Source organism: Phyllobates terribilis, unplaced genomic scaffold, assembly GCF_046119375.1.
Source record: "Phyllobates terribilis strain yellow unplaced genomic scaffold, ASM4611937v1 Scaffold_11__3_contigs__length_659146591, whole genome shotgun sequence".
Classification (NCBI taxonomy): Eukaryota; Metazoa; Chordata; class Amphibia; order Anura; family Dendrobatidae; genus Phyllobates; species Phyllobates terribilis.
The window spans coordinates 330,911,645-330,936,774 of NW_027362771.1; the positions used below are offsets into that span (position 1 = coordinate 330,911,645).

The window sequence follows — 25,130 nt, forward strand, 5'->3', positions numbered from 1 at the left end:
TGACAAACAATGCTGCCCAACCCAAAGGAATAAAATGGTAAAAATGCATCACTACCTTCACAGAGCGGCAAGGAAGAAGTTGGACAAGAGCTAAGGGCTCTTAGTCCCAAAGGAGATCGCTACAAACTTGTACAAGATGAATGAGAGACTAAGGAGCACACTGATTTGTCCCCTACAGAGGTCCTTTTCTGTCTCTATGCTAAAAGTGGGAAATTGGGCACAGTGAACTGCTTCACAAAACAAAGGTTGTGCCCAGGCCTTTCATGCAGATGGAAACATATCATCATGTATGAGATCTGCACTCACAGATTAGATCCTCTGGACAGAAGGGAGGTGAGCTTGCTTGAAGTGTGGGGAAGGGGGGGGGGGGGACCTACTGAGGGGCTTCATAACAGACCCTATTGTAGCTGTCTAGACCTGTCAGTGTAGACCCTTTGTCATTGGAAAATGTGTAAAAAGCAGTATATAGAGTGGAGCCTGCTGCAGGAAAAAGGCCACCATGGAGACGTCTGCCTTCTTCAGTGGATCACTGAAAGACGCTTCATCTCTTAGAGGCAAAGTGATGTTGATCCTCAAGATCCTCTATATAAAAGTCTATATAAAAGACAATTCCCCCACAAAAGGAAATAAGGCATCAGACCTCCTAGAGGTCACATGCTGGAAGGGTCTGTACTATTTTCCAGCAAGGAGGTAATCAACGTCCGTGTGAGTAAGACAGGACAATTGTGGCCACAAGCACTCACAGAAAGAAAACCAGTCTCCTGGCAAGGAGAGAACAATTTTGCTTGTGGATGTTCTCGCACTACCAGTGTGCAGTCCTGAATGGCTGAGGCCAGCTTGACATTCAGCTCAAACTCCGAGTCGGAAATGTTCCCTGAAGATTCAGACTGGGCAGGAGGTGATGACCCAAGTACCAGGATATTATTATAAATAGCTGGCTACCATGAGAGCTGTTGCAGAAGAGAACAACTAAATCGCTAACTAACGCCACGGAAGTGACTAGGTGGAAGAGAACAGTAATATACTCACCTTTCCTGATATATAAGGGCACCCGCGGTTCCCCTCTTTTGGTATCCTCGCACAATTGTGGAGACAACATCACTCCGCTGTGGAGCTCAGCCATGATCGATGGATGACCGGTGGAACTGTGGCGCCCGCAGGAAGGTGTGTCCTTCATAGGATGAAGGGAAGAAAGCGGGGGACAACCACGCAACCCTAGAGAAAAAAGACCCAAAACAGGTCGTGCCTGCCTCCTACAGAAACTAGACTAAAATTGAGCTGCTAAGCGTTTAAGGAGAGGGAATAGCCCATTGGGCAGAGCATTCATTTTTTATACTGCATAGTGTCAGCCTCCCAGTGGCAAGGGGTATACCCATGGTACTATGTGACCCAATGTTATTAATAACAAAAATGTGTGTGCATGAACTAAATCTTCATGTTAAAAGAAAACCAGGCAAATGAGTGTGAAAAAGCGACCAAAATATCTAATAAAGTATTATTCACCATTAAAACCCTTATTAAAATTTCCTTTCAAATATCAGCAAGTTAAATACAAAACGAGGGTAAGGATTTAGGCATCTTTATTTCAGAACATATTTAATAAGTCTGGTGTTACCACAACCAAACGCAAGCATCTTCCTTTCCATACCAGGATGGATACATAGAGTTCATCAAATGAAAGGATAGTTTTTTTTTCTTAATTTAATAATTTTTTTTTTAATTTATTTATTTTTTTTAAATAAAATGGTATTGATCATTCAATACTGCAGCTACCGGAAGTTCAAAAATAGCAGTTGCGTGACTTAAAGAGCAAAACTGTGCACAAGGCTTCAGGATAAGTCAAAAAGTACACCTGCAAATGAATGTGCAAGTAGGAATAAATGCGATGATTGTTGGTTGTCCCTAGGAGGGACTAAGGAAGGCATGCCCATAGCACCAGTCTTCTATTGAAAGTGCTGGAAGAAACTTCAGTGACTCTTTTTTCCACCAACCAGAGTCTTTAAGGAGGCAAGAAAAGTACAAGCACACAGGAAGCATCTGTACAATCTGAGAGAGTTCATAGTTTCTCTTTGCTGACATTATTATAAGTATTTCCGGGCCACATAACTTAATATTCCTCCGTGCTTGTAGAACGTGACTTCTGCTTCATTGTTAAAGGCTGCAATTACTTGGAATATCTTTCCGGTGTTTGTCTGAAAATAATAATAATAAAAAGTGCATTATAAATCAAATCTTTGTTTTCCTCACAAAAGAAAAAAAAATGCAAGGACTGCACAATCATTTTAGTAAGAAACAAACATCCAGACTCGCCCATCCTATCACAACTACATTATATTTTTTAGTTTTACTTTGCTATTCTTGCCTTCAAAAAGACCCAACAGTTTCATTTTTCAAATCGACAAAACTGTAAAAGCTTGTTTTTTTTTGCTTTTTTTTTTTTATTTTTTTTTAAAGGAAATCAGAAAAAAATAGTGGTGGAAAAAAACAAAAAACAAAACAAACCACAGCAATTTTGACATGTTTATGTTTACTGTGCAATAAAATGGTTTAGTTATCTATATTCTGAACAGTAATACCAAATCAATATAGTTTGTTTTGCTATTACAAAAATGTAAAATAAAAGTAAAAATGTAAAATAATAAAATCAGGATTGATGTAAGGTTTCTGACAATAATGCATCTTACAAATATCAGAACAGAACAGGAAACCATCATCAGAAGCTGGCAGTACTGCAGCCTTAGAGTATGTTTACACATTGCGTTTTTGCACCAGATTTTTTCTGCACCAAAAATCAGAGTGGTGGCAGGAAAAACACCTTTTTGTTGTTGCATTTTTACATCTCTTTTTGTAGCATTCTTACTTGTCCCCCCCCCCCATTAATATTAAGAAAGAATTGACATTCTATGTCTTGGCAAAAATGCAACAGAGCTCAAAACACCCACAGGAAAAAAAAAACAGCATTGATATTGCTGGTACTGTAAAATGCTACGTATTTTAAGGACAAAATATATTGCGTAAAATATGCATTGAAATGCCATGTGTGAACATGTCCTTAGGCTTTGAGAATGTAACTTGAGGCAATATTTTTTAACACAAACTACAGTGGCTTGCGAAAGTATTCACCACCTTGGCCTTTTTTGTGTTTTGCTACTTTACAACCTGGAATTTCACTTTTGTTTGTGAGGGTTTGCATCAGTTTATGTAAAGAATATGCCTAAAATTGTGAATATTTGGTTTTCTTTTTATTGTGAAAACATCTGAAAAATAACTGAAAACATCAGTGTGCATAATTATTCACCCCCTAAAGTCAGTACTTTGTAGAGCCTCCTTTTGCTGCAATTACAGCGTCAAGTCACTTTGGATAAGTCTCTGAGCTTTCCACTGAGATTTTTGCAGATTTCTCAAGGTAAAACTGCTCCAGCTCCTTCAAGTTAGATGGTTTCATCTTGTGAACAGCAATCTTCAAGTCTGACCACAGATTCTCAATTGGATTAAGGTCTGGGCTTTGACTATTCCACTCCAACACATTTACACATTTCCCCTTAAACCACTCGAGTTTTGCTTTAGCAGATTGCTTTGGGTCATTGTCTTGTTGGAAGGTGAACGTCCTTCTCGAATCACTGACAGACTGAAACAAGTTTTGCTCAAGAATATCACTGCAATTCGCACCATCCATCTTTCTCTCAACTTAGGCCATTTTCCCTGTCCCTGCTGCCGACAAAATGTGGGAGTGGTGTTCATGGGGTGATTAACTGTGTTGGGTTTGTGCCAGACATAAATGTTTTCCTTGGTAGCCCAAAAGTAAAATTTTGGTCCGATCTGTCCACTACACCTTCCTCCACACATTTGGGGAGTCTCCCACATGTCTATGGGCAAACTCAAAACGAGCCTTACAATTTGTGTGTGCAAGTAAAGGCTTTTTTCTGCCCACTCTTCCATAATGGCCACCTCTATGGAGTTTATGGCTTATTGTGGTAGTATGGACAAATACTCCAGTCTCAGCTTGGGAACTCTGCAGCTCTTTAAGGGTGACCTTTGGTCTCTGTGCTGCCTCTCTGATTACTGCCTTTCTTTGCCTGGGCTGAGAGTTTTGGTGGGCGACCCTCCTCTTGGCAGGTTTGTTGTGGTACCATATTCTCTCCATTTGATGATAATGGATTTGATAGTGCTCCGGGGGATCAGATTGAATTTTTTTAAAATTTTTATAAGCCAAACCTGGCTTGTACTTCTCAACAACTTTGTTCCTCACTTGTTTGGAGATCTCCTTGGTCTTCATGGTGATGTTTGGTTAGTGGTGCCTCTTGTTTAATGGTGTTGCAGCCTCTGTGGCCTTTCAGAAAAGGTGTGTATATACTGACAGACCATGGGACACTTAGACTGCACACAGGTGGACTTATGAAGGTAAATGCTTGCACCAGAAATGTTAAGGGACTTGATAGCAAAAGGGGTGAATACATATGCACATGACAATTTTTAGTTAGCCATTTGATACCATAAATGTAAGCCTATATTTTTCTCACTTCACCAAACTAAAGTATTTAATACTGATGCATCACGCACAAATCAGATTATAAAAATATTTATAACACAGGTTGTAATGTAACAAAATAGGTAAAAGGCCAAGGGGGGGTGGGCGTGGGGGAATACTTTTGCAAGCCAGGGTATATACATACTACATATATATGTAGTCATAACGTTGCACAGCATAAGCACGATGTTAGTGAATTGTACAATAACCAGCATGTAATGTACAGCTAAATCCTACCTTGACTTTCAGACTTTCTCCAGATACTAGTTTGGCAGGAATAGATAAAGAATACTGTTCTTTCCCAGAAAGGCTAAGAGATTCTGCATTTTCTCCAGGAAGAAACTGAAGAGGTGCAATTCCAATTCCCACTAACTGATCCTTATGGATATTCTCATAGCTTTCAGCTATCACAGCTCGGACACCCTGATGGCAGACAGTCATGAAAGAATGAATATTTATGGAGAGTATGAAAGTAAAAAGTCCATTAACAGAAAATGTTCAAACATTTTCAGCTAACCCATTGCTGCAATTTATTTATTCACTTACCTTTCCTGCAGCTGGTGAGAAAAAAATATATAAAACATATTCCCAAACTATTACAAAAAGTATTTGCTCATTTCCAAGGTTTCTACTAGGTCTCCCCAAAAATATAGTAAACTGGTGTCCCTCTTCATATCTGCTGCATAGTGGACAATAGTAGATCCAGGGGAAGTTAAGAGCAATTCCCTCCTCTAAAGCCATATCTAGAATGTGAGATAATCCGCAGTTCAAAAGCATAGTTGGTATATGACACAACATGGTATAGAAATATGAGGCTCTATGGTCAACATGAATTTCCACCTGACCTGCATATCTGGGGTTTTTCTGGTTTATGAATTTCTGACACACAACTTTTTGGTCACCATTGCTTTAGTGGGCTCAGGGTTGTATTGTATTTACATATCTACCATATGTGTTTTAGGCTATTGCTCAACTAAACTGTTTGTATTATTGGTCCTTGCTTTATGACAAATAACTAAATATTTCCACCCAACTTTCTGCCACCCCTCCCCAATCATTAGCCTATTCATTGTTGTCACTTATGAGCCCTAATAAGATTCTGTATCCCCGAGATGTTTGGAAATTTCCCCGATTCAACCTTTCTAAACAAGTTAAAAAGTTGCAACTTCAGACTTGACCTAGGATATTCTAGATTCAGAGACTAGAACATTAAATACTGGTCTTGGCAATATGGAAAATGAGGATATATAAATATAAAGTAGCAAAAACATACCAGCAGGAATGGTCCCTTGGCTGCCCAGTCTCTTGAGTTACCGGATCCATATTTTTTCCCAGCTAAAATAATTAGGGGGATATCAGCTTTCTGATACAAGTCTGCTGCTTCAAATACATCCATCTAGGAAAAAAACAGGAACAAGTTTAATTCCCAGTGTGTTCAGAGTCTTTAGAAAGTTTGTTCTGATTTTACATGTTTCATTCAGCTGGTGGAAAATTTCATAGAAGTAGGGAAAAGCTAGAAATCTCCACATCAATCTCCTTCAAGACCTGGATAAATGTGGTCCAGTTCATGTCCACAATTCTGTAGGCACTTTGTTTTCCTGATATAAATCCCCCAAGTCCCCTCAACACTCACAGATTTAAGAGACAACATGCTGGCTACCGACAGCGACTAATAGAGGGAGAGAGCATACAGCATACACTGAACTGAACTAGTACAACGTAAGCTTCCATGTTGCAACTACTGGGGGCAGCACGTAGTCACCATGTTATGTATATGCCCAATATTAAAAAAACAACTCTCTAATGAAATTATGGAGGAATTTTCACTTTACACATCAGTGAAAATGACTGATAATTTGATTTTCCTAAAACCCAAGACAGCACCTGAGAGTGTGGGATCTGCCTGCCCCCATCAAAGGACTGGAAGCCAAGAGCACAAAATAAAAAGGCAACTCACTTCCTCCTTCAATATGGTTTCCAAGAAGTCATGTAGGAGTCACCCAAATTATCATCATTATTCACACATTCACTCAAGCCCATTCTTCATTGTGAGAAGAGAAGATGGAGAACCACCACCAGTTATAAGCCAGATGGAGGGGAGAAAAAAAATAGGGGTGACGTCATTGGGTTTCAGGAAAATCGAAATTACCGGTAAGTAATTAGCATTCTTCCCCTCCCCCATGACAGCACCTGAGAGATGATGAACAAGGAATCCTCTGATAGGGAGGGATACCAAGAATATCCTAGTTCAACGGATAGTGCTTGAGAAAGGAAGATTGTGAAAGCTTTAGATATCATTCAATCAAGATAATGTCTATCGACTTGGAGCTCTAACAAAAAGCCCCAAGAGCAAAAAAAAAAGAAAAAAAAAAGAAAGGAATTTTTTTTACTGATTACAACAATTTTTTTTCCCACTGAGAGGGTCTATATCTGAATTTCATCAGATATTCTGTACTTGTTAAATCACCTAACCAACAACTTAAGTATATAGGAACTGGTACTAAGATTTAGCATGTTAATGGAACCAGAAGTCAAGTGATTCAAAGAACCTGGTAACCTTAACAAGGCCTTGACTAGGGTTCCTATTGGTAATGGGCCCAGCAACTGTACCTGTTTAAATATTACGTAACATCAGACACAATATTGTTGACATTTTCCATTGAAGTGAGGCCCCCTCCAAGACCAAGATCGGGCATCCACCGCTTGTTCTGTGGCATGTGACAGGCGATGGATGCCGCATTCCATATGCTGTCTCCTCTCTTTCCAGATCACATGCTTGAAGATTCTATTACTGACAATGGCACACATGCCTTTGCTCACAACTAGCCTTGCACTATGGTTACACTGATTAAGGTCCTTGTGGACCGAAACGTTTGCTAGACTACTATTTTCTATCATCAATAAATTACTCAAGAATTGCAAAATCCTTTGAATACAAAGTTTCTTCTACATGGCCCAATATACAAGACATGAAGCCAGAATGAGGCAGGTCCACCAGACACTACCGAGATTCGAACACAGGATCTCCTGCTGACAAGACAGGCGCTTTAACCAACTAAGCCACAGCACCTAAACAAGAAACCAAAGGCTGCAAGGCCACGCGCCCCCAGCTGCAAGGCATGCGAGAATCACAAGGCCCCAGGCCGGACATCAAACATAGGTAGGTACTGAAGCATTGAATCTAGATTCTCCCAAACGGATATTAGCATTTCAGCACCCAACTGCCTGTACTCACTGCCATTCTTACTAGCTACAGAACACGTTATGGTGTTGTATGATTCGCGGCTGCTCCAGCCGTATGCTCAAGGCTTCTAAATCCAAAGGACAGGAAATTGGAAGTGGGAATTGTCTTTTTATTTTGTGCTCTTGGTTTCCTGTCCAGTGATGGAGGCAGATTCCACTGGAATATAACTCCTATTGGTTATATCTGCAATTCAACAGCTTTGTACACTGCGGGACGTGTAGAAATATTAGCCAACATTCTTAGGTACATGCAAAAAAAAGTATTACATTTTAAGGGGTGCATTCTTTTATAATGGCTCAATGTTAGAGTGCTTTATTAAAGTAATTCTGCCAAAGTTAAAACACATTACATTACAATACATTTTATATCATGGGTTGTCAGAGAGATGTCAAATCCATTTCATTATAGGTGTGTATTCCAAAACTTTGTCACATACACAGGCATCAGTAAAAGCAAATCTTCAGATATTTTTTAACAGATATTTTCATGGAAAGTCATGGGGGTGCCTTATTTATTTTTAATGGACAGTCCTAAGTAAAGCCCCAAACAATCAGCTTAATAAAAGTGCCAGTGGTCACAATGCAGAGACTGACACAAAGAAATACCCTTCTGTTTATTTATACTTCCTTAGATATTACGATCAGGATCATGGTTCTCCCAAGAGATTTGGGTGCCATTCAGACATTCACAACATATACCATGGATTTATCATTAAGGCCTAAAACGTCTCTTAAGTAACTGATCTGGGTGAAATCTATTGATAAGAAATCTACAACGGTAAAGGTCTTATAATGGTCATAAATAGGCTCCCAAGATGTCAAAGTCTTCCCTGAATGGACATGATCATTGTATGCAGCAGAAGTATTTCCAGACTTATATGACAACTGTGCACAACAGATGTGGTGTACACATAGGTCAAGTGATGTTAACCCCTATTTTGAAAGTCACATTCTCAGAGTATTTTATTACTCACCATCTGTCCTGATGGAAAATAAATGGTTTTTGGCCCGGTTTTTCCAACAAGTTTGTTAAAAAGTTTCATATTAGCAAATGTTCCTCTAGTCATCACAGCATCATTGCCTCTGCGGGCTCCATATGAGTTGAACTCCCTTGGCGCTAAGCTTAATGGGGAGGAAAAAAAATAAAATCACTAAAATGGAGAGGATGAAAACAGAAGAAACAGTGCTGAAATGGCCACATAAGTGGTTGCATGAAGGTGGTTTACTGACGATAACATACTTTTTCTGAATCAAGTACTTGGCAGCAGGACTTGTACGAGAAATGCTTCCCGCAGGCGAAATGTGGTCAGTAGTGATGGAATCCCCTAAATAAAGTAATACATGGGCTCTTTCAATTGCTGGCAGGGGTGCTGGGGCTTTTTCCTAAAATTGAAAGATTGCAAAGAAGTTATTCATAATATACATATTATATATACATACACACATAAAAGTTTGGGCATCCCTGGTCAAATTACGGTTATTGTGAACAGTTAAACAAGTTGAAGATGAAACGATCTCTAAAAGGGCTTATTAACCTAAAGAAGACACATTTCCTTTGTATTTTAGGCAAAAAAAAAGATATGTTGTAATTTTTTACATTTTAAAAATTACAAAAAAGGAAAATGGGCCAATGCAAAAGTTTGAGCACCCTTGAAGATTTGTGTGCGGAGATAACTTTGAGCAAGGTTTCAGACCTCAGTTAGCCTGTTATGGCTACGGATTGTTTACTATCATCGTTAGGAAAGGCCAGGTGATGCAAATTTCCCAGCTTTATTAAAAACCCAGCCTCCTCTAACCTTGTGCCAAAAGCCTGCAGCCATGGGTTCTTCTAAGCAGCTGCCTAGCACACTGAAAATGGTGGAGCCCACAAAGCAGGACAAGGCTATAAGAAGATAGCAAAGAGTTTTCAAGTTGCCCTTTTCTCAGTTCGAAATGTAATTAAAAAATGGCAGCTAACAGGAACAGTGGAGGTCAATATAAGTTTTGCACTAAGCACATAGCACTTTACACGGAATTTGGGGTTGGTCAATTTTTGACCTTGTGGTTTTGAAACCATATAAACTCAAGCAAACCAGCAATATGGAGTAGGGACAATTCTGATGTGGACTGTGTTTCCGCTTTTAGCAGCACTGTGTGATTTTAATGTTTTTGTATGTATGTATGTGTTTAATAAACAATTAATGTTTGGATATTAAGACTCTGGTCTACTGGGCTTTGTTAGGCTCAGGTTTTGTGATATTTATATTTTACATGCCACTGTGTATATATGTATGTAAATTAAGTAGAGAGAATAGTGGGGGCAGTTAGCTTTTAAGCTCTGTGGTATTGCTAAATCTAAAAACCCTGATTGTGTCACAACTGCTGCACCCAGTAAGCTAAGTGTAACATATCATTAGATTCAGCGTCTCTTTGCCTACATCATGCTGTTCTCAGATAAGGTAGCAAAAACCTGGTGACAGATCCTCTTTAAGGCTATGTGCACACATTCAGGATTTGAAGCAGAAATTTCTGCAGCATTTCTGCATCTCCTTGGCAGGAAAAACGCTGCAGAAAAAAAAGTGCGTTTTTGCACATCAATGAATGCTTTTTGGAGCTAAATAAAGTTATTTGAAAAGGAACGTGGGACATTGCTTTAACAGTTGGATTACCATCAGAACTGGGGTGAGTATATTGGTTAATTTAAGAATGTGTCTGTTGTATTTCAAATCAAGTGTTTGCACTGTGTCTGGGTGTTTATTTAACTCTTTACTTTAATTAGGTTTGGTAATGCAAGGGTCTGATTGACACCTTGTCATCACCAAACAAGATACCTAGGTGTCAGCTAATCCCATATACCCAATCTTCATTAGCCTTCCCATTCATGCATTTTCTGGGGCAGCTGAGAGCAGCTATTTTTAGCCTAGCAAGGTGCCATTAGGCAAACATGTTCCCTGGCTATTAACAGCTCACAGCTGTTTCGTTAGCTGCTACGTCCCCACGAACAGCAACAAGCAGCACTTTGGATGCAGCGTATTTTTGCTGCGTCCAAAATGCGGTGTTCTAAAGGCGCACTTTTGTTGTCGGTACATGTGAATCCATCGAATATAATGACACTTCAATTGGTCAAAATCTGCAGCGGAGAATAGAGAGTGTCCGCTACAGAAATGGACATGCTGAGGGCGAGTTTGGGTACGTGGCCACGATCAGGAGCCGCTGCAGGTTTGACGCTGCGTATTTATACAGCGGGCAGGTGTTACAGCATAGTGGATGGGATCTCTAGAAATCTCATATCCACTATGCGTGCATCAGAGGCTGCGAATCACCTGCGGACACGGACATGCAGTGTGTCTTTCAGGACTGCAGCATGTCAAATTCTCTTGCGGAGTCATACATTTGACCACTAGAATGTACTGAATGCGGTAAATACGCATTGTTCAGTGAACACATGAGGATTTACGTGCGTTCAATAGAGTGCAAAGTTTTGGACGCAGCAAAAATATGCGTCCAAAGCCCTGCTAAGTCTGAATCATGGGCACAGAGCCTAATTTTTTTTAAAAAAATGGCATGGGCTCCCGTGTCATTTTCATAACCAGGTAAAGCCGACCGCTGGAAGCTGATATTAGTAGCCAGGGAAGGAGCCATTAGCCAAAAATGTTCCGTGGCTATTAACAGCCCACAGCTGTTTGCTTAGGCTTTACTGGCTAGATTACAGGGGGGGGACCCCAGAAAAAAATTGACATAGGGTCCCCATATAAATCTAACCAGAAAAGGCTAAACAGCTGTGGGCTGATATTAATAGCCAGGGAAGGGGCCATGGATCCTGGCCCCCTCCGCGGCTAATAATATCACCCCCCAGCAGTCTTATGGATGCGCCAGTTCTGAGATGCGCCAAATCTGGCGCTTAGCCTCCACTCTTCCCACTGCCCTGTGGCGGGGACGAGTGGAATGGGGTTTGGGTTCATGTCAGCCTCCGCATCATGTGCACAGCACATCAGGATTGCCATTGCATTAGCTGGCAGACCGATTACCAAGCGTTTTTGATGCATTTTAGCGCGGCCACAAAAAACGCATCAAAAACGCTATGTGTGCACTTAACCTAAAGGGGATCTGTCAGGTTTGTGTTAAGTAGTCTAAAAGAAGCATGATATAGGGCAGAGATCCTGATTCCAATTATGTGTCACTAGGCTGTGTGTGGCCATCAATAAAATCAGTGTTTATAAGCAGGAGAGTATCACTACAGGACAAGAGGTTTTGTGCCTCCTAGTTAACAGCTATGTATAACCAAGCCAACAACATTTATTAGCAGCTTTCCATCAATGAACAGATGACACATGATTCAGTGGTCTGGTCAGAAGTTATATAGAGCTCAGTATTCTGTGAACTGGTTGATCTGCAGCAAATGAAAAAGGGGGATTGTATAAAAATTACAGCATTCCAGTCAAGCAAACAACATAGCTAGAATCAGGGTGTCTGTTCCTACATCTTGCTGCTCTCAGATTATATAATCTGGTGACAGATTACCCAAAATGATGAGCTACCCCATAGTTTCCCAAGAACTGTTTATGACATTCTTGATTAGCCACTCCCCTGTTTGTCACTCATGTCATAGTAGTCAAAAAGAGCATGAGTGTAGTGCTTTCCTTAGGTACTTTGTATTTCACTCCGATAAATATTTTATCCCTAAATGGGAGGGAGGGAGGGATGGATTTATATTATTAGCCCCAATGGGGACAGATGATGAGGTCTATAAAGTGCTGTAGAATATGCTGGTGCTATATAAGGCTATGTGCCCACGATGCAGAAATGCTGCATATTATTTATGCTTCTCCCTGGCAGGAAAAATGCATGCGTTTTTTACATGCGTTTTTCCCGCCAGGTAGTAGCGTTTGTCAAGCGTCTTTGCATGCATTTCTGCATGCGGGTTATCAAGCGCTTTTCCAAGCGATTTTAGCATCACTTGGAAAAGTGCTTGACAACTTGTTCACACTATATAAATCCATGCAACCCGCATGGATTTATAGTAGTGTGACCAAGTTAGTTAAAAAAAAAAAAAGAATAAAATGGTAAAAAATAAAAAAATAAAGTTTATACTCACCTTCCGGTGTCCTCCCGGTGTTCTCTCTGCCGCGTCCGGTGTGTTGGGCGGCTCGCGGTGACGTCATTGAGCCATGTGATGGGTCACATGACTCAGTGAAGTCATGGCAGGTCCTTCACAACAGCGGGAGCATTGCAATAGACTGGACGGAGCAGACAAAACACCGGGAGGACATCGGAAGGTGAGTATAAACTTTATTTTTTATTTTAAATTCTTTTTTTTTTTTACAGTTTCTATGGTACCCAGGTCTGGATGAGAGTCTCCTCTCCTCCAGACTTGGGTACCATCCGCACATAGAAACGCATAAAATGTACTGACATGGATATTATGCGTTTCAATGCAAGTCAATGGCGGCGATTACGCTGTGTGTCCGCAAAATTAATGGACATGCTGCGGATTTTTGAACGCAGCATAAACGCTGCGGATTTCCGCAGCATGGGCATTGACATTGCGGCTTGTCATTGGGGACCATGGGGGACGGATTACCAAGCGTTTCCCAAGAGTTTACGCTGCGGAATTCCACAACATATACGCTTGTAAAAAGCTACGTGGGCACATACCCTAAAAGTGAGCATAAGAAATAAAGGATTAGATAAATAGGAGTTTTACATACCAGCCTGTTGAAAAAGGGAGGACTTCTGATATAGGTGGATCTAAGATCCCAAGGAAATAAAGTGCTGTCTGGTGCATCCAAAAGGTTCCACCTTGTATTTTGTTTCTTTGCAAAGAAGATAGAGAATAGTTACCAAATACTGTTTGAATGGAAAAGTAAAAAAACACATGCTGCAAAACACTTTTCCAAAAATAATGTACATCACGTATTAGATTAATTTAGCTTATGTAGTATTCCAATGACACTAATGTTATATCTCAAACAAATAATTTATTTAGAAGTCAGATCACGCATAACAGGTGTACGTTAAAGAAAAAAAAATGTTTTCAGATATTGTTGTTCGATACTTGTTAGGGCGCCCTCTACTCTTGATTTTGAACATCAACCCAATATGGCCAGTGCAGATAGTCAGACGTTCTTCGTATCCCAGTGACATCTGGATCCTTTAGTACAGAACACTAGAAATGGCTTATGATCACTAGCGCTGGACATTCTATGCAGACATTCTGAAAAGGAGTTTAATCCTTCCCACATTAGGACAGGAAGAGGTCCGCAACGTGTGGAGAGGCTCAAGAGTGGAGCTACCTCCACATAAGGCTATATTGCATAGCCTGCATCAGCCTTTAACAGCAGAATTCGGCAATGACTTAAAAGGGGTATTACCATCTCCAAGATCCTATCACAATATGTAGTAGGTGTAATAACAGCAATATTAGCAAATCCCTCCAATTAGAAATTTAGTATAGTTCTTCAGATTCGCTATGTCGCTTACCATGTCGTATGTCACAACCATGTAAGCTACTGCAATGCCCTGCATGAGGTAAGCGATATAGCAAATGTGAAGAACCTTTTTTTGAACTAGAAGATGCACCGGACCATAAGATGCACCCAGGTTTTAGAGGAAAATAGAAAAAAAAAAAAAAAACGCAAGCAAAAAATGTCACGACATACTGTTATGACGCACTGCTGCTGACACGATTATGGTGGTAATATCTCCACCCTTGTATGCACGGGCCCCTCCACCCATCCTGGTGTGCACGCCCCTCCCTCCCCCTCATCCCCATCCTGGTGTACATGGGCTCCCCCTTACCATCCTGGTATGCATGACCCCCTCCATCCCCATCCTGGTATCCATGGCACCCATAACGCTGTACACAAAAAAATAAAGGATTCTACTCACCTCCCCTCTACTCCAGCGCTGCATCCTGTTCTGCGGCTAGCAGCTGATCTCAGCGTGTAAGCTGCGCATGACGTCGCAGTCATGCGCCCTCACACGCTGAGGTCACCTGCCGTAATATTTACTGTTCCCCACGCCCGGGACTAGGGGCATGGAGAGCAGTGAATATTAATTTACTTTAATAGCGGGCACATGCGTTAGTTGCAGCTGCTTGGCAATCATGTATGCCCACTACTAAAGAGAATGAATACTCACGGTTCCCCAATCCCCCGGGCGTGGGGAGCAGTGAATATTCATTTTCTTTAACAGCGGGCAGTGTTAGCTGCAGCAACTACTTCCCATGACCCGCACCTCCGCCGCCCCCCCATCTACAGCAATATAACGTACATTCGGACTATAAGACGCACCCCCCACTTTCCTCCAAAATTTTGGAGGAACTAAAGTCAGTCTTCTAGTCCGAAAAACACGGTAGACTAAATTTCTAATTGGAGACATTTGCTAAATATTATTATTACACCTACTACATATTGGGATAGAATCTTTGAGATGGGAATACCCCTTTAACACTTTCGATGCCGCTGTCAATCTTTGACAGTGGCATTTAAAGGGGTATTCCCATCTCCAAGATCCTATCCTAATATGTAGTAGGTGTAATAATAATATTAGCAAATACCTCCAATTAGAAATGTAGTATAGTAGTTTTGATTTGCTATGCCACTTCTCATGTGCAGGCAATACAGGACCTTAGGTATCCACGGTTACGACCACTAGCAGCTAGCTACCTGTCACTTTATCAGTGGACATAACCATGGATACCTAAGGTCCTGCAATGCCTGCCTTAAGGAAAGATAACCTAGCGAATCAAAAAGACTATACTACATTTCTAATTGTAGGTATTTGCTAATATTATTATTACTACACCTACTACATATTGGGATAGGATCTAGGAGATGGGAATACCCCTTTAAAAGTAATGCGCGACAGTGCTCACGTGCGCCAGCTCCCATCGGCCGCTGTCTAACCACGATAAGTCTGTTCTTGTCGCTGAACCCCATAGGAGACAGACATTTACCTCATGTATTGCAATACTACAGTATTCCAGTATATTGTACAAGCGATCAAATGAACACAGGTTTAAATCTGTAAGGGGACTAAAAAAAATAAAAAAATTGTTATATAAAAATTCATTATTACCCCCTTTTTCATTAAAAATAAAATAAAAAAAAATACATATTTGGTATTGCTGCTGCTGTAAAAATCCAATCAAAATATAGAATTAGTTAACCCCTTCGCGACCTTGGGATTTTCCGTTTTTGCATTTTCGTTTTTTGCTCCCCTTGTTCTCAGAGACCTAGCGTTTTTATTTTTTGGGCAATATAGCCATGTGAGGGCTTATTTTTTGCGGGACGAGTTGTACTTTTAAACGCCATTACTAGTTTTACCATATCACGTACTGGAAAATGGGAAAAAAAATTCCAAGTGCGGTGAAATTGCAAAAAAATGCAATTCCACAGTTTGTTTTTTTTTCTTTCCACATTCACTGGATGCTAAAACTGACCTGCCATTATTATTCTCCAGGTCATTACGAGTTTGTAGACATCAAACATGTATAGGTTCTTTTTTATTTTAGCGGTGAAAAAAAATCCAAAGTTTGCTAAAAAAAAAAAAAAAAAAAAAAAAATGGCACCATTTTCCGAGACCCGTAGCGTCTCCATTTTTCAGGATCTGGGGCCGCGTGAGGGCTTAGTTTTTGCGCACCGGGCTGACGTTTTTATTGATACCATTTTGGGGTAGATATTATGTTTTGATCGCAAGTTATTGCAATGTTGGGGCGACCAAAAAAACGTATTTCTGGCGTTTGGAATTTTTTTCTCGTTACGCCATTTACCGATCGGATTAATTCTTTTTTTATATTGTTAGATCGGGCGATTCTGAAAGCGGCGATACCAAATAGGTGTATGTGGGGTTTATTTTTTATTTTATTTTTTAATGGGGCAAAAGGAGGGTGATTTAAAATGTTATATTTTTTAATTTTTTTAAAAACATTTTTTTTTTCCACTTTTTGCTCGCTTCTATAGTCTCCATAGGAGACTAGAAGCAGCAACTGTCCGATCGCCTCTGCTACACAGAGATGATCAGCAGATCACCTCTGTGTAGCAGAAATGGTTCTGTGCTATAAGCGCCGACCACTAGGTGGCGCTCATAGCGATCAGTACATGACAAACACTGGGGTCTGCTGCAGACCCAGGGTTGTTATGACCACCCAACGGTGACCCGCGATCACGTGACGGGGTCACCGATGGGCGAGTCTAATGCCTCGCTTCAGGCGCGGCGATGTTAAATGCCGCTGTCAGAGATTGACAGCGGCATTTAACGTGTTAATAGCCGCGGGTGGATCGCGATTCCATCCTCTGCTGTTGCGGGCACATGTTAGCGGTAATAATCAGCTGACATGTGCCCGGTTCAGTGCGGGCTCAGCGCCGGAGCCCTCACTGAACCGGGGGGTGAAGGCCTGGGGCGTACTAATACGCCCTGGGCCAGTAAGGGGCTAAAAGGGTTGTCCACTACTATTCAAAATAGCCCAATGTATTTTTATGATGAAAAGAAGCTTCTTTATAATTACCTCCTGCTGCTGTTTCTGCCTGTGAGCGGCGCTATCACTGGCCGCTCACAGGCAGCACGTGACCCCCCGCTGACGTCACGTCAAGTGAGGCGTGACTCAGCGCTGGGGTCCCCGCGGTGGCTGCTGGGTTGTGGGCGGCTTAAACCCACCCACAGCCCAGCATCCACCGTGGAACGCAGAAGAGGGAGACCCCCGGCTGCATCCGGAATCATGACATGACATCAGCGGATGTCAGAGCCGGGTGCAGCCGGGGGTCACACGATGCCTTGAGCGTCCAGTGATAGCGCCGCTCACAGGCATAAACAGCAGAGGGAGGTAATTAGAAAGAAGCTTCTATTCAGCATAAAAAACACATTGGGCTATTTTGAATAGTAGTGGACAACCCTTTTAACCCCTATGGTAAAAACCAAAGAGAGTAAAAAATCAAAAAGCCAGAATTGTGTTTTTAATTTTCACTCCCACCTCCCCACCAAAAAATGCAATAAAAATGCGATCAAAACATCGTATATACACCAAATTGGTATCAACACAGTGCAAAAAAAAATCAAGCCCTCACGCCGCTCCGTCAACAGAAAAAAAAATGTTTGCAGGGGTCAAAAAATGGTGACAATGCAAAAAATATATATTTAAAAAAAAATAAAAAATTATGCAAAATTCATAATGTCAGTGCTGGGCTGCCAGTTAGTAATCCATGACTGCTGGAAAACTGCACTGCGAAACTCCTACTAACATGGCAGCTAGACCAGGGTCCTGTGAGTCTTTTAGCTCAACTCCACACAGAAGTATTGTTTAGTGTGATCTAACAGAGTAAATTATTCATTGCTCATTGGAAAACGGTTTTAGAAATAAGTGACAAATCAGATATACTTTTGTACCTCAATTTTCATTTTTAGCTCTTTAAACATGGACGGTATAACAAAATTCTCTTCTACAAGTAAAACCTCTTCACGGCTGGGCCAAATGTCCCGTAGGAAGACCTTCTCACCCTGAGCATTTACGCCTGAAAAAATACACAACATTGGACCTCAACATAAGTATATTAATGTACATGTTCCAAATGCAATAATACGATTTCTAGGATTAAGAGGTATCTAGGGGTAATATTTCTCCTTGCGGCGAGTGATGTGTTAAGCAGATCTGGTGAGGAGACTTAAAACTGCAATGCTCCTCTGGGAAATATGCAAATTGTCTCTTCAGAGACAGAGAGAAGAGGACTGAAACTCTAGTGCCACCTACAGGAAGTAGCAATCCTAAGCTTAGCTTATGATGCAGATACTGCCTGTGAGCGGCGCTATCTGTGGCCGTTCACAGGCGTCATGTGACCACGCGCTGACGTCACGACAAGTGAGGCGTGACTCAGTGCTGGGGTCCCCGCGGTGGCTGCTGGGTTGTGGGCGGGGTTACCCCCCGTGTCACACCCAGCATCCACCGCGCGTTATCCCAATGAATGGGGAGAGGCAGAGCGCGCGGTGGATGCTGGGTGTGACGTGGCGGGGTAACTCCGCCCACAGCCTGGCATTCACCGTGGAATGCAGAAGACAGACTCCCAGCTGCTGCCAGCACTTGTGACGTCAGCGAATGTCAGAGCCGGCTGCAGCGGGGGCCACGTGATGCCTGTGAGCGGCCAGTGATAGCGCCGCTCACAGGCAGTATCTGCAACGTATTCTAATTACAAAAATCCTTAGGAGCCCCGGGGGGATACATTGGGGGGGGGGGGAAATAATCTAAAATACTGGACAACCCCTTTAAAAAGTCTCCTCACCTGACGTGCTTAACACGTCACTCTCCGAAGGAGAAATATCATCCCTAGACACCGGTCTGAAGCCTCTCATCCAGTCGAACCAGAACTCTCACTTTGCACTAACTAGGGGCAGTACCCCGAAACAATGTCTGCAAGCTGAGTTTCTGGTATTGGCTTTTATCCTAAGTCATGTGACAAGGCTGGTTAAAGGGTCACTATTGACTTTTAGGATTGCTACTTCCTGTAGGTGGCACTAGAGTAATGTACTCTTCCTCTGAAGAGACAATCTGTAGAATTAAGAGAGGACATTGTTCTTTTAAAGGGGACCAGGTAAAAAAAAGGAAGCAGTTATGTGGTTTTATTTCTTGTTAATAAGAAAAAAGTTGAATTTTTTTTAAACTTTCCATTTTTTCTCCTGTGCATGTGTTTTGCACTACAGAAGCAGATAAAACTATTCTACTACAGCCCAAAACATTACACGTTATGTAGTTCATACTTACCCAGAGCATCTGTTTGCAGGTCTATGTTTACTGTGCCCGCCAGTGCATAGGCAATAACCAGAGGTGGTGAGGCCAGATAATTGGCACGAATACAACTACACCTACTTCCCTCAAAATGCTTGTTTCCTGAAAAAACACCACATGCCACCAGCTCCCCCTAGAAAAAAAAAATGCAGGTAACACATTTAACATATCCGATTCATATGTATTTGCAGACCTTTAAAAAAGGACAGACTGTACCAGCATACCTCTTTAATAGCAGTGACAATTTCCTCAGGTAATGGATTGGTATTGCCAACACATCTGGAGCATCCATACCCAATAATATCAAACCTGGATGAACACAAATGCAAAAATTACAATTTGTCAAGTCAAAGTTATATTTAAAAGGATCTCAAAATAACGTATTCATCTATTTTTTTCCCAACAGTTAAAGCAAAGCTTCAGATCAATATTCCTAATAGCCAAAACAGCACAGAGAATGCTGTACAGTTGTGCTGAAATAATGCATGGCACAAAGTTTATAAGTCCGGTGTATTTACGAGGAAAGCGCTCTCTGCAGTGGCTGATAAATTGCTGTAAATACATCAGACTGACATTGTGCCCCAGTAGGCAGGTTCCCCGTGGGCCAATGGAGTCCATTCCCCATTACTGTATAGTATTACCGCATTCTCTAGTATAGTGACTGCCCAGCGCTTCTACACATTAGATCCAAATCCCTTCCTCTTCTCTTATTATGAACAGAGGAAGTCAGAACTGAGAGCATAGGGAAGGGAAGAAAATGACAGCTTTAGTGACTAGAGGTCTGACATCTGCATCGGTAAATAGTTCCAATAGTGTGTATGAATTGAGAGATTCCATAATTTTTCCCCACTGCTTGGTCTGAAAAAAATTACCCTAACTGAGTACCACATTTTTCATCTTGATTTCTTTTAGTGTTTCTTAAAGCCCTAAAGTTGCCATTTGAAATGACTTTAGTTTTGTGCCATGTCTGTGATCTGCTTTTTTCTCAACAACATTAAGCAACTGAATGAACATCCTCCGAGCCCGGTGATTCCAGAATTTTTGCCAGGGGTAGTATGTGGGTGGCTGACATCCATTTATATGTTCGCTATTACAGGTATCGCCATCATTGTGCTTCTCTGTTCAGAAGGACATCTATTTCTACAAATTTCTTAGATTGTCTTTCATGCATATACTGTATATCATGTGTAGAAGATTCACCATTAGCTGTGATAGAGTATTCCTGTGGGGTATAGTGCTATCCTTGTACTAACTGCTTTGTTTTACTCTAAAAAAAAAAAAAAAAAAGTCTGTCTAGCCGAGGCCTGAGTGAAATCTGTCTTACCATCCCACTTGTTAACAAAATCAACGATTGGTCAGTATGTAGGGACATGGGCTTTTCACATTGGAAGGGTAGTAGTACTGATTACATCCTGCATACCTGTAAGAACATGTGCATAATAGACATGTATTGTGAAGATCCTATTCTAATGAAAAGACACGTGAATGTTCCTGACGATTGTGCATACATCCTCGCAGGTATGTGCAAACATTAGTGCTGCTCACCTTTTAATGTAGAAGTGAGCAACACCAACCCCACAATCCTTGAAGGAAGTGATGAGTGGCATGCCAAGCAAATAAAATGGCATCATACATGTGTTGCTCTCAGTTTTTTGAGGTTTGGGTGGGAGACAAAATGATATGTGGGCTGGTGTGGTTGTGTGCCAGGGCTGCTTTTTAGTCCCAGTCTGGCACTGCTGTCAATCATTTCAGAGAGGGGCAGGAAGGAGCACCCTCCTAGTTTTTGCTACAAGTAGTATTGATCTATAGCTATTAAGATGACAGATCCACTTTTCTTCAAGAATTAAACGTGGATCACTTTAGAATTTCTTTCTGCTACATCTTGCACTAACCCCAGTTGGTTCAAGAAGGGCAGCACTCCACTGGCAGTGAGGTAATGTGTGACTGTTCCACTTCCAGGTGATAAGCTTGTCCTGATATACGGCTTCACCTTGAGTCCAGCTTCTGCAGCCTTTTTAGCCAACAACCCTGTGAGAGAGTGTCACCGTCATATTTTGTTTTTACATAAAATCAGTGTAAAAATAATCAACTTGAATATGTAGTTTTGTTTTCTGGAGCCAGGGAAAAGCATCTACAGCTTATTGTGAACAATAGTTTGAGCTTTGCTTAGGATGACAAACCCTGTCAATGTACCAGAACAGGGCATCCGAGAGGCAGGTGTTAATGGCTCTCACGTGATATTACGGTGAAAGCCCAGAATTTCTGAGGGAACTAATGCTAACAGGGAAAAAATTAAGGCCAAAGCCAGCCAGACATGTAAGGGGTTGTCTGTACTGAGACGAGCACTCATTTTTCTCCATGTTAAAGCAGATGTGTATCAGCAGCAAAGCAATGTCGGTAGAAAGAGTAGGAGAGACAGTCTGATTAGAACCACTCCGATGAGCATGGCATTATTGAATCCTAGAGCGATCTGAAAGTACTTAAAGGGGTATTCCCATCTCCAAGATTCTATCCCAATATGTAGTAGGTGTAATAATAATAATAATAATAATATTAGAAAATTCCTCCAATTAGAAATGTAGTATAGTTCTCCTGATAAACTATGACGCTTACATAATGTGCAGGGCAATGCAGTAGCTTAGGTATCCATGGTTACGACCACTAGCAACTAACTGTCACTAGATTAATGGTTGTAACTATGGATACCCAAGCTACTGCAATGCCCTGCACATGTGGCAAGCGACATAGGTCATCAGGAGAACTAGACTACATTTCTAATTTGAGGTACTTGCTACTATTATTACACCTACTACATATTGGGATAGGATCTTGGAGATAGGAATACCACTTTAAAGAGAACCTATAACCACAAATACCTAATCATAACTAATTTGAAAAAAAGCTGTATAAAAAGGTACACCGGTACCACCAGAACAGCAGATATAAAATGTCAGCCTAATATTACCTGCAGTTAGCATGACAGAGGGGTTGCAGTTGTTGGTACAGCTGATCACAGCAGCAATAAGCACACAACCATGAGACAACATGTATTCTGTTCTGCCACATGTAACAGGAACCTCCACCTTCTGCTTTTCAGCTGGGATTTGAAACCCTCTCAGACCCACCTGACAAGACAAAACAAAAAAAAAGATGATGCACAATACCACAAAATGGTGTGAATATAGCACACTGCTACATTTGCCTGAAAAGAACATTTATGTTTGCCATACACTATCAAAAAATTCTAGAAGAAAAGAATAGCATAGAACCTGAAGACGATAGATGCTCAGCTTCTTATAGACTTCTATTAAAATCAAAGGAGCCTATAAAAGTCTGTTAAAAGCTGCGCACACAGTCACAGTTAGGGCACATTCAGACATCCGTACAAATCGATACGAGATCAGACCACAATGCACGGACTGGCATCAGCTTCATAGAAATATATGATGCGGTCACACTCTGGTCGGGAGACCAGTGGCCAGTCCGTGCATTGCAGTCCGTGTCACAATGCAATCACATTCACTTAGAAAAGGGGACCATTGCGATCTTAATGTAACATGGTGTGGCCCTTATCCTTAATTGGCTGCATTAATTTTGTACCAAATGAACATCTAACTCTCTAAAACAAAGCCATTGATAATAGACAAGAAAAACCTAGATGGATTTGCGTTCATCCCAATGTGGCCGGTCTCTATCACTGCAGTTCTCACTAGAGCTTTTAAACTGTGATAATTCTGTTAAATAATGTGGAGGATTTTGCGGTGATTTTACCCTATGCATTGCAAAGGTTAAAATATGAATAAACCAACAAGGTGCAAATGTAAATTTCTGCAGCAGATTTTTTCCAAAACACAGAAATGAGATTTCGTTGACTCTCATTCACACTAACACTGTAATATGCAGTGGATATTCTGCAAGTGAATCCTCAACTGTATTTATGGCTAACGGCTGCAGATCCAATTAAGTATTGCAACAAGTCGCTAAAACCCTGATGTAAGTGGGTTAAGAACTGGCTCAGTGATAGGAAACAAAAGGGTGGTTATTAATGGAACACACCAAGACTGGGTCTCAGTTAACAGTGGGGTACCACAGGGGTCAGTATTGGGCCAGCTTCTTTTTAACATATTTATTAATGATCTTGTAGGGGGTATACAGAGTAATATTTCAATATTTGCAGATGACCCTAAACTCTGCAGGATAATCAATACAGAGGAGGACAATTTTATATTACAGGAGGATCTATGTAAACTAGAAGCTTGGGCTGATAAATGGCAAATGAGCTTTAACCCCTTTACCCCCGAGGGAGGCTCGCACGTTAATGACCAGGCCAATTTTTACAATTCTGACCACTGTCACTTTATGAGGTAATTACTCTGGAACGCTTCAACGGATCCCCCCCGATTCTGAGACTGTTTTATCGTGACATATTGTACTTCATGATTGTGGTAAAATTTCTTCGATATCACTTGCGTTTATTTGTGAAAAAAACGGAAATTTGGTGAAAATTTTGAAAATTTAGCAATTTTCAAAATTTGAATTTTTATGCCCTTAAATCAGAGAGATATGTCACACAAAATAGTTAATAAATAACATTTCCCACATGTCTACTTTACATAAGCACAATTTTGTAACCAAAATTTTTTTTTGCTAGGGAGCTATAAGGGTTAAAATTTGACCAGCGATTTCTCATTTTTCCAACAAAATTTACAAAACCATTTTTTTAGGGACCACATCACATTTGAAGTCACTTTGAGACGTCTTTATGACAGAAAATACCCAAAAGTGACACCATTCTAAAAACTGCACCCCTCAAGGTGCTCAAAACCACATTCAAGAACTTTATTAACACTTCAGGTGCTTCACAGGAATTTTTGGAATGTGGAAGAAAAAAAATGAACATTTAACTTTTTTCACAAAAATGTTACTTTAGACCCAATTTTTTTTTATTTTCGCAGGGGTAACAAGAAAAAATGGACCCTAAAATTTGTTGTGCAATTTCCCCTGGGCACACAGATACCCCATATGTGGGGAAAAACCACTGTTTGGCCGCACGGCAGGGCTCGGAAGGGAAGGAGCGCCATTTGACTTTTTGATTGTAAAATTTGCTTGAATAATTAGCGGACGCCATGTTGCGTTTGGAGAGCCCCTGTGTGCCTAAACATTGGAGCTCCCCCACAAGTGACCCCATTTTGGAAACTAGACCCCCCAAGGCACCTATCTAGATGCATAGTGAGTACTTGGAACCCCCAGCTGCTTCATAAATTAATCCGTAAAGATGAAAAAAAAAAACATTTTTATGGATTAATTTGTGAAGCAGCTGGGGGTTCCAAGTGCTCACTATGCATCTAGATCGGTGCCTTGGGGGGTTTAGTTTCCAAAATGGGGTCACTTGTGGGGGAGCTCCAATGTTTAGGCACAGGGGCTCTCCAAACGCAACATGGTGTCCGCTAACAATTTGAGCCGATTTTCCATTCAATTTGTTAGCGGACACCATGTCGCGTTTGGAGAGCCCCTGATGTGCCTAAACAGTGGAAACCCCCCACAAGTGACCCCATTTTGGAAACTAGACCCCTCAAGGATTTTATCAAGGGGTATAGTGAACATTTT

At 41.2% G+C, this 25,130-nt stretch overlaps 1 protein-coding gene across 1 annotated transcript in view; it reads right to left on the reverse strand.

The window, feature by feature from the left end:
* Positions 1 to 1,563: 1,563 nt before the first annotated feature.
* The window catches only part of IREB2 (iron responsive element binding protein 2), an 81,004-nt gene continuing 57,437 nt past the window's right edge, over positions 1,564 to 25,130 (reverse strand). Inside the window, exons 13-23 of the mRNA XM_073652683.1 lie at positions 22,489 to 22,648; positions 21,416 to 21,551; positions 19,748 to 19,832; positions 19,500 to 19,656; positions 18,134 to 18,258; positions 13,459 to 13,563; positions 9,012 to 9,154; positions 8,746 to 8,893; positions 5,802 to 5,924; positions 4,766 to 4,951; positions 1,564 to 2,192 (exon numbers count right to left, since the gene is read on the reverse strand). Coding sequence (XP_073508784.1) covers positions 2,082 to 2,192; positions 4,766 to 4,951; positions 5,802 to 5,924; positions 8,746 to 8,893; positions 9,012 to 9,154; positions 13,459 to 13,563; positions 18,134 to 18,258; positions 19,500 to 19,656; positions 19,748 to 19,832; positions 21,416 to 21,551; positions 22,489 to 22,648 — 1,479 coding nt within the window. The 3' untranslated portion in view covers positions 1,564 to 2,081. The remainder of the gene's footprint in view (positions 2,193 to 4,765; positions 4,952 to 5,801; positions 5,925 to 8,745; positions 8,894 to 9,011; positions 9,155 to 13,458; positions 13,564 to 18,133; positions 18,259 to 19,499; positions 19,657 to 19,747; positions 19,833 to 21,415; positions 21,552 to 22,488; positions 22,649 to 25,130) is intronic.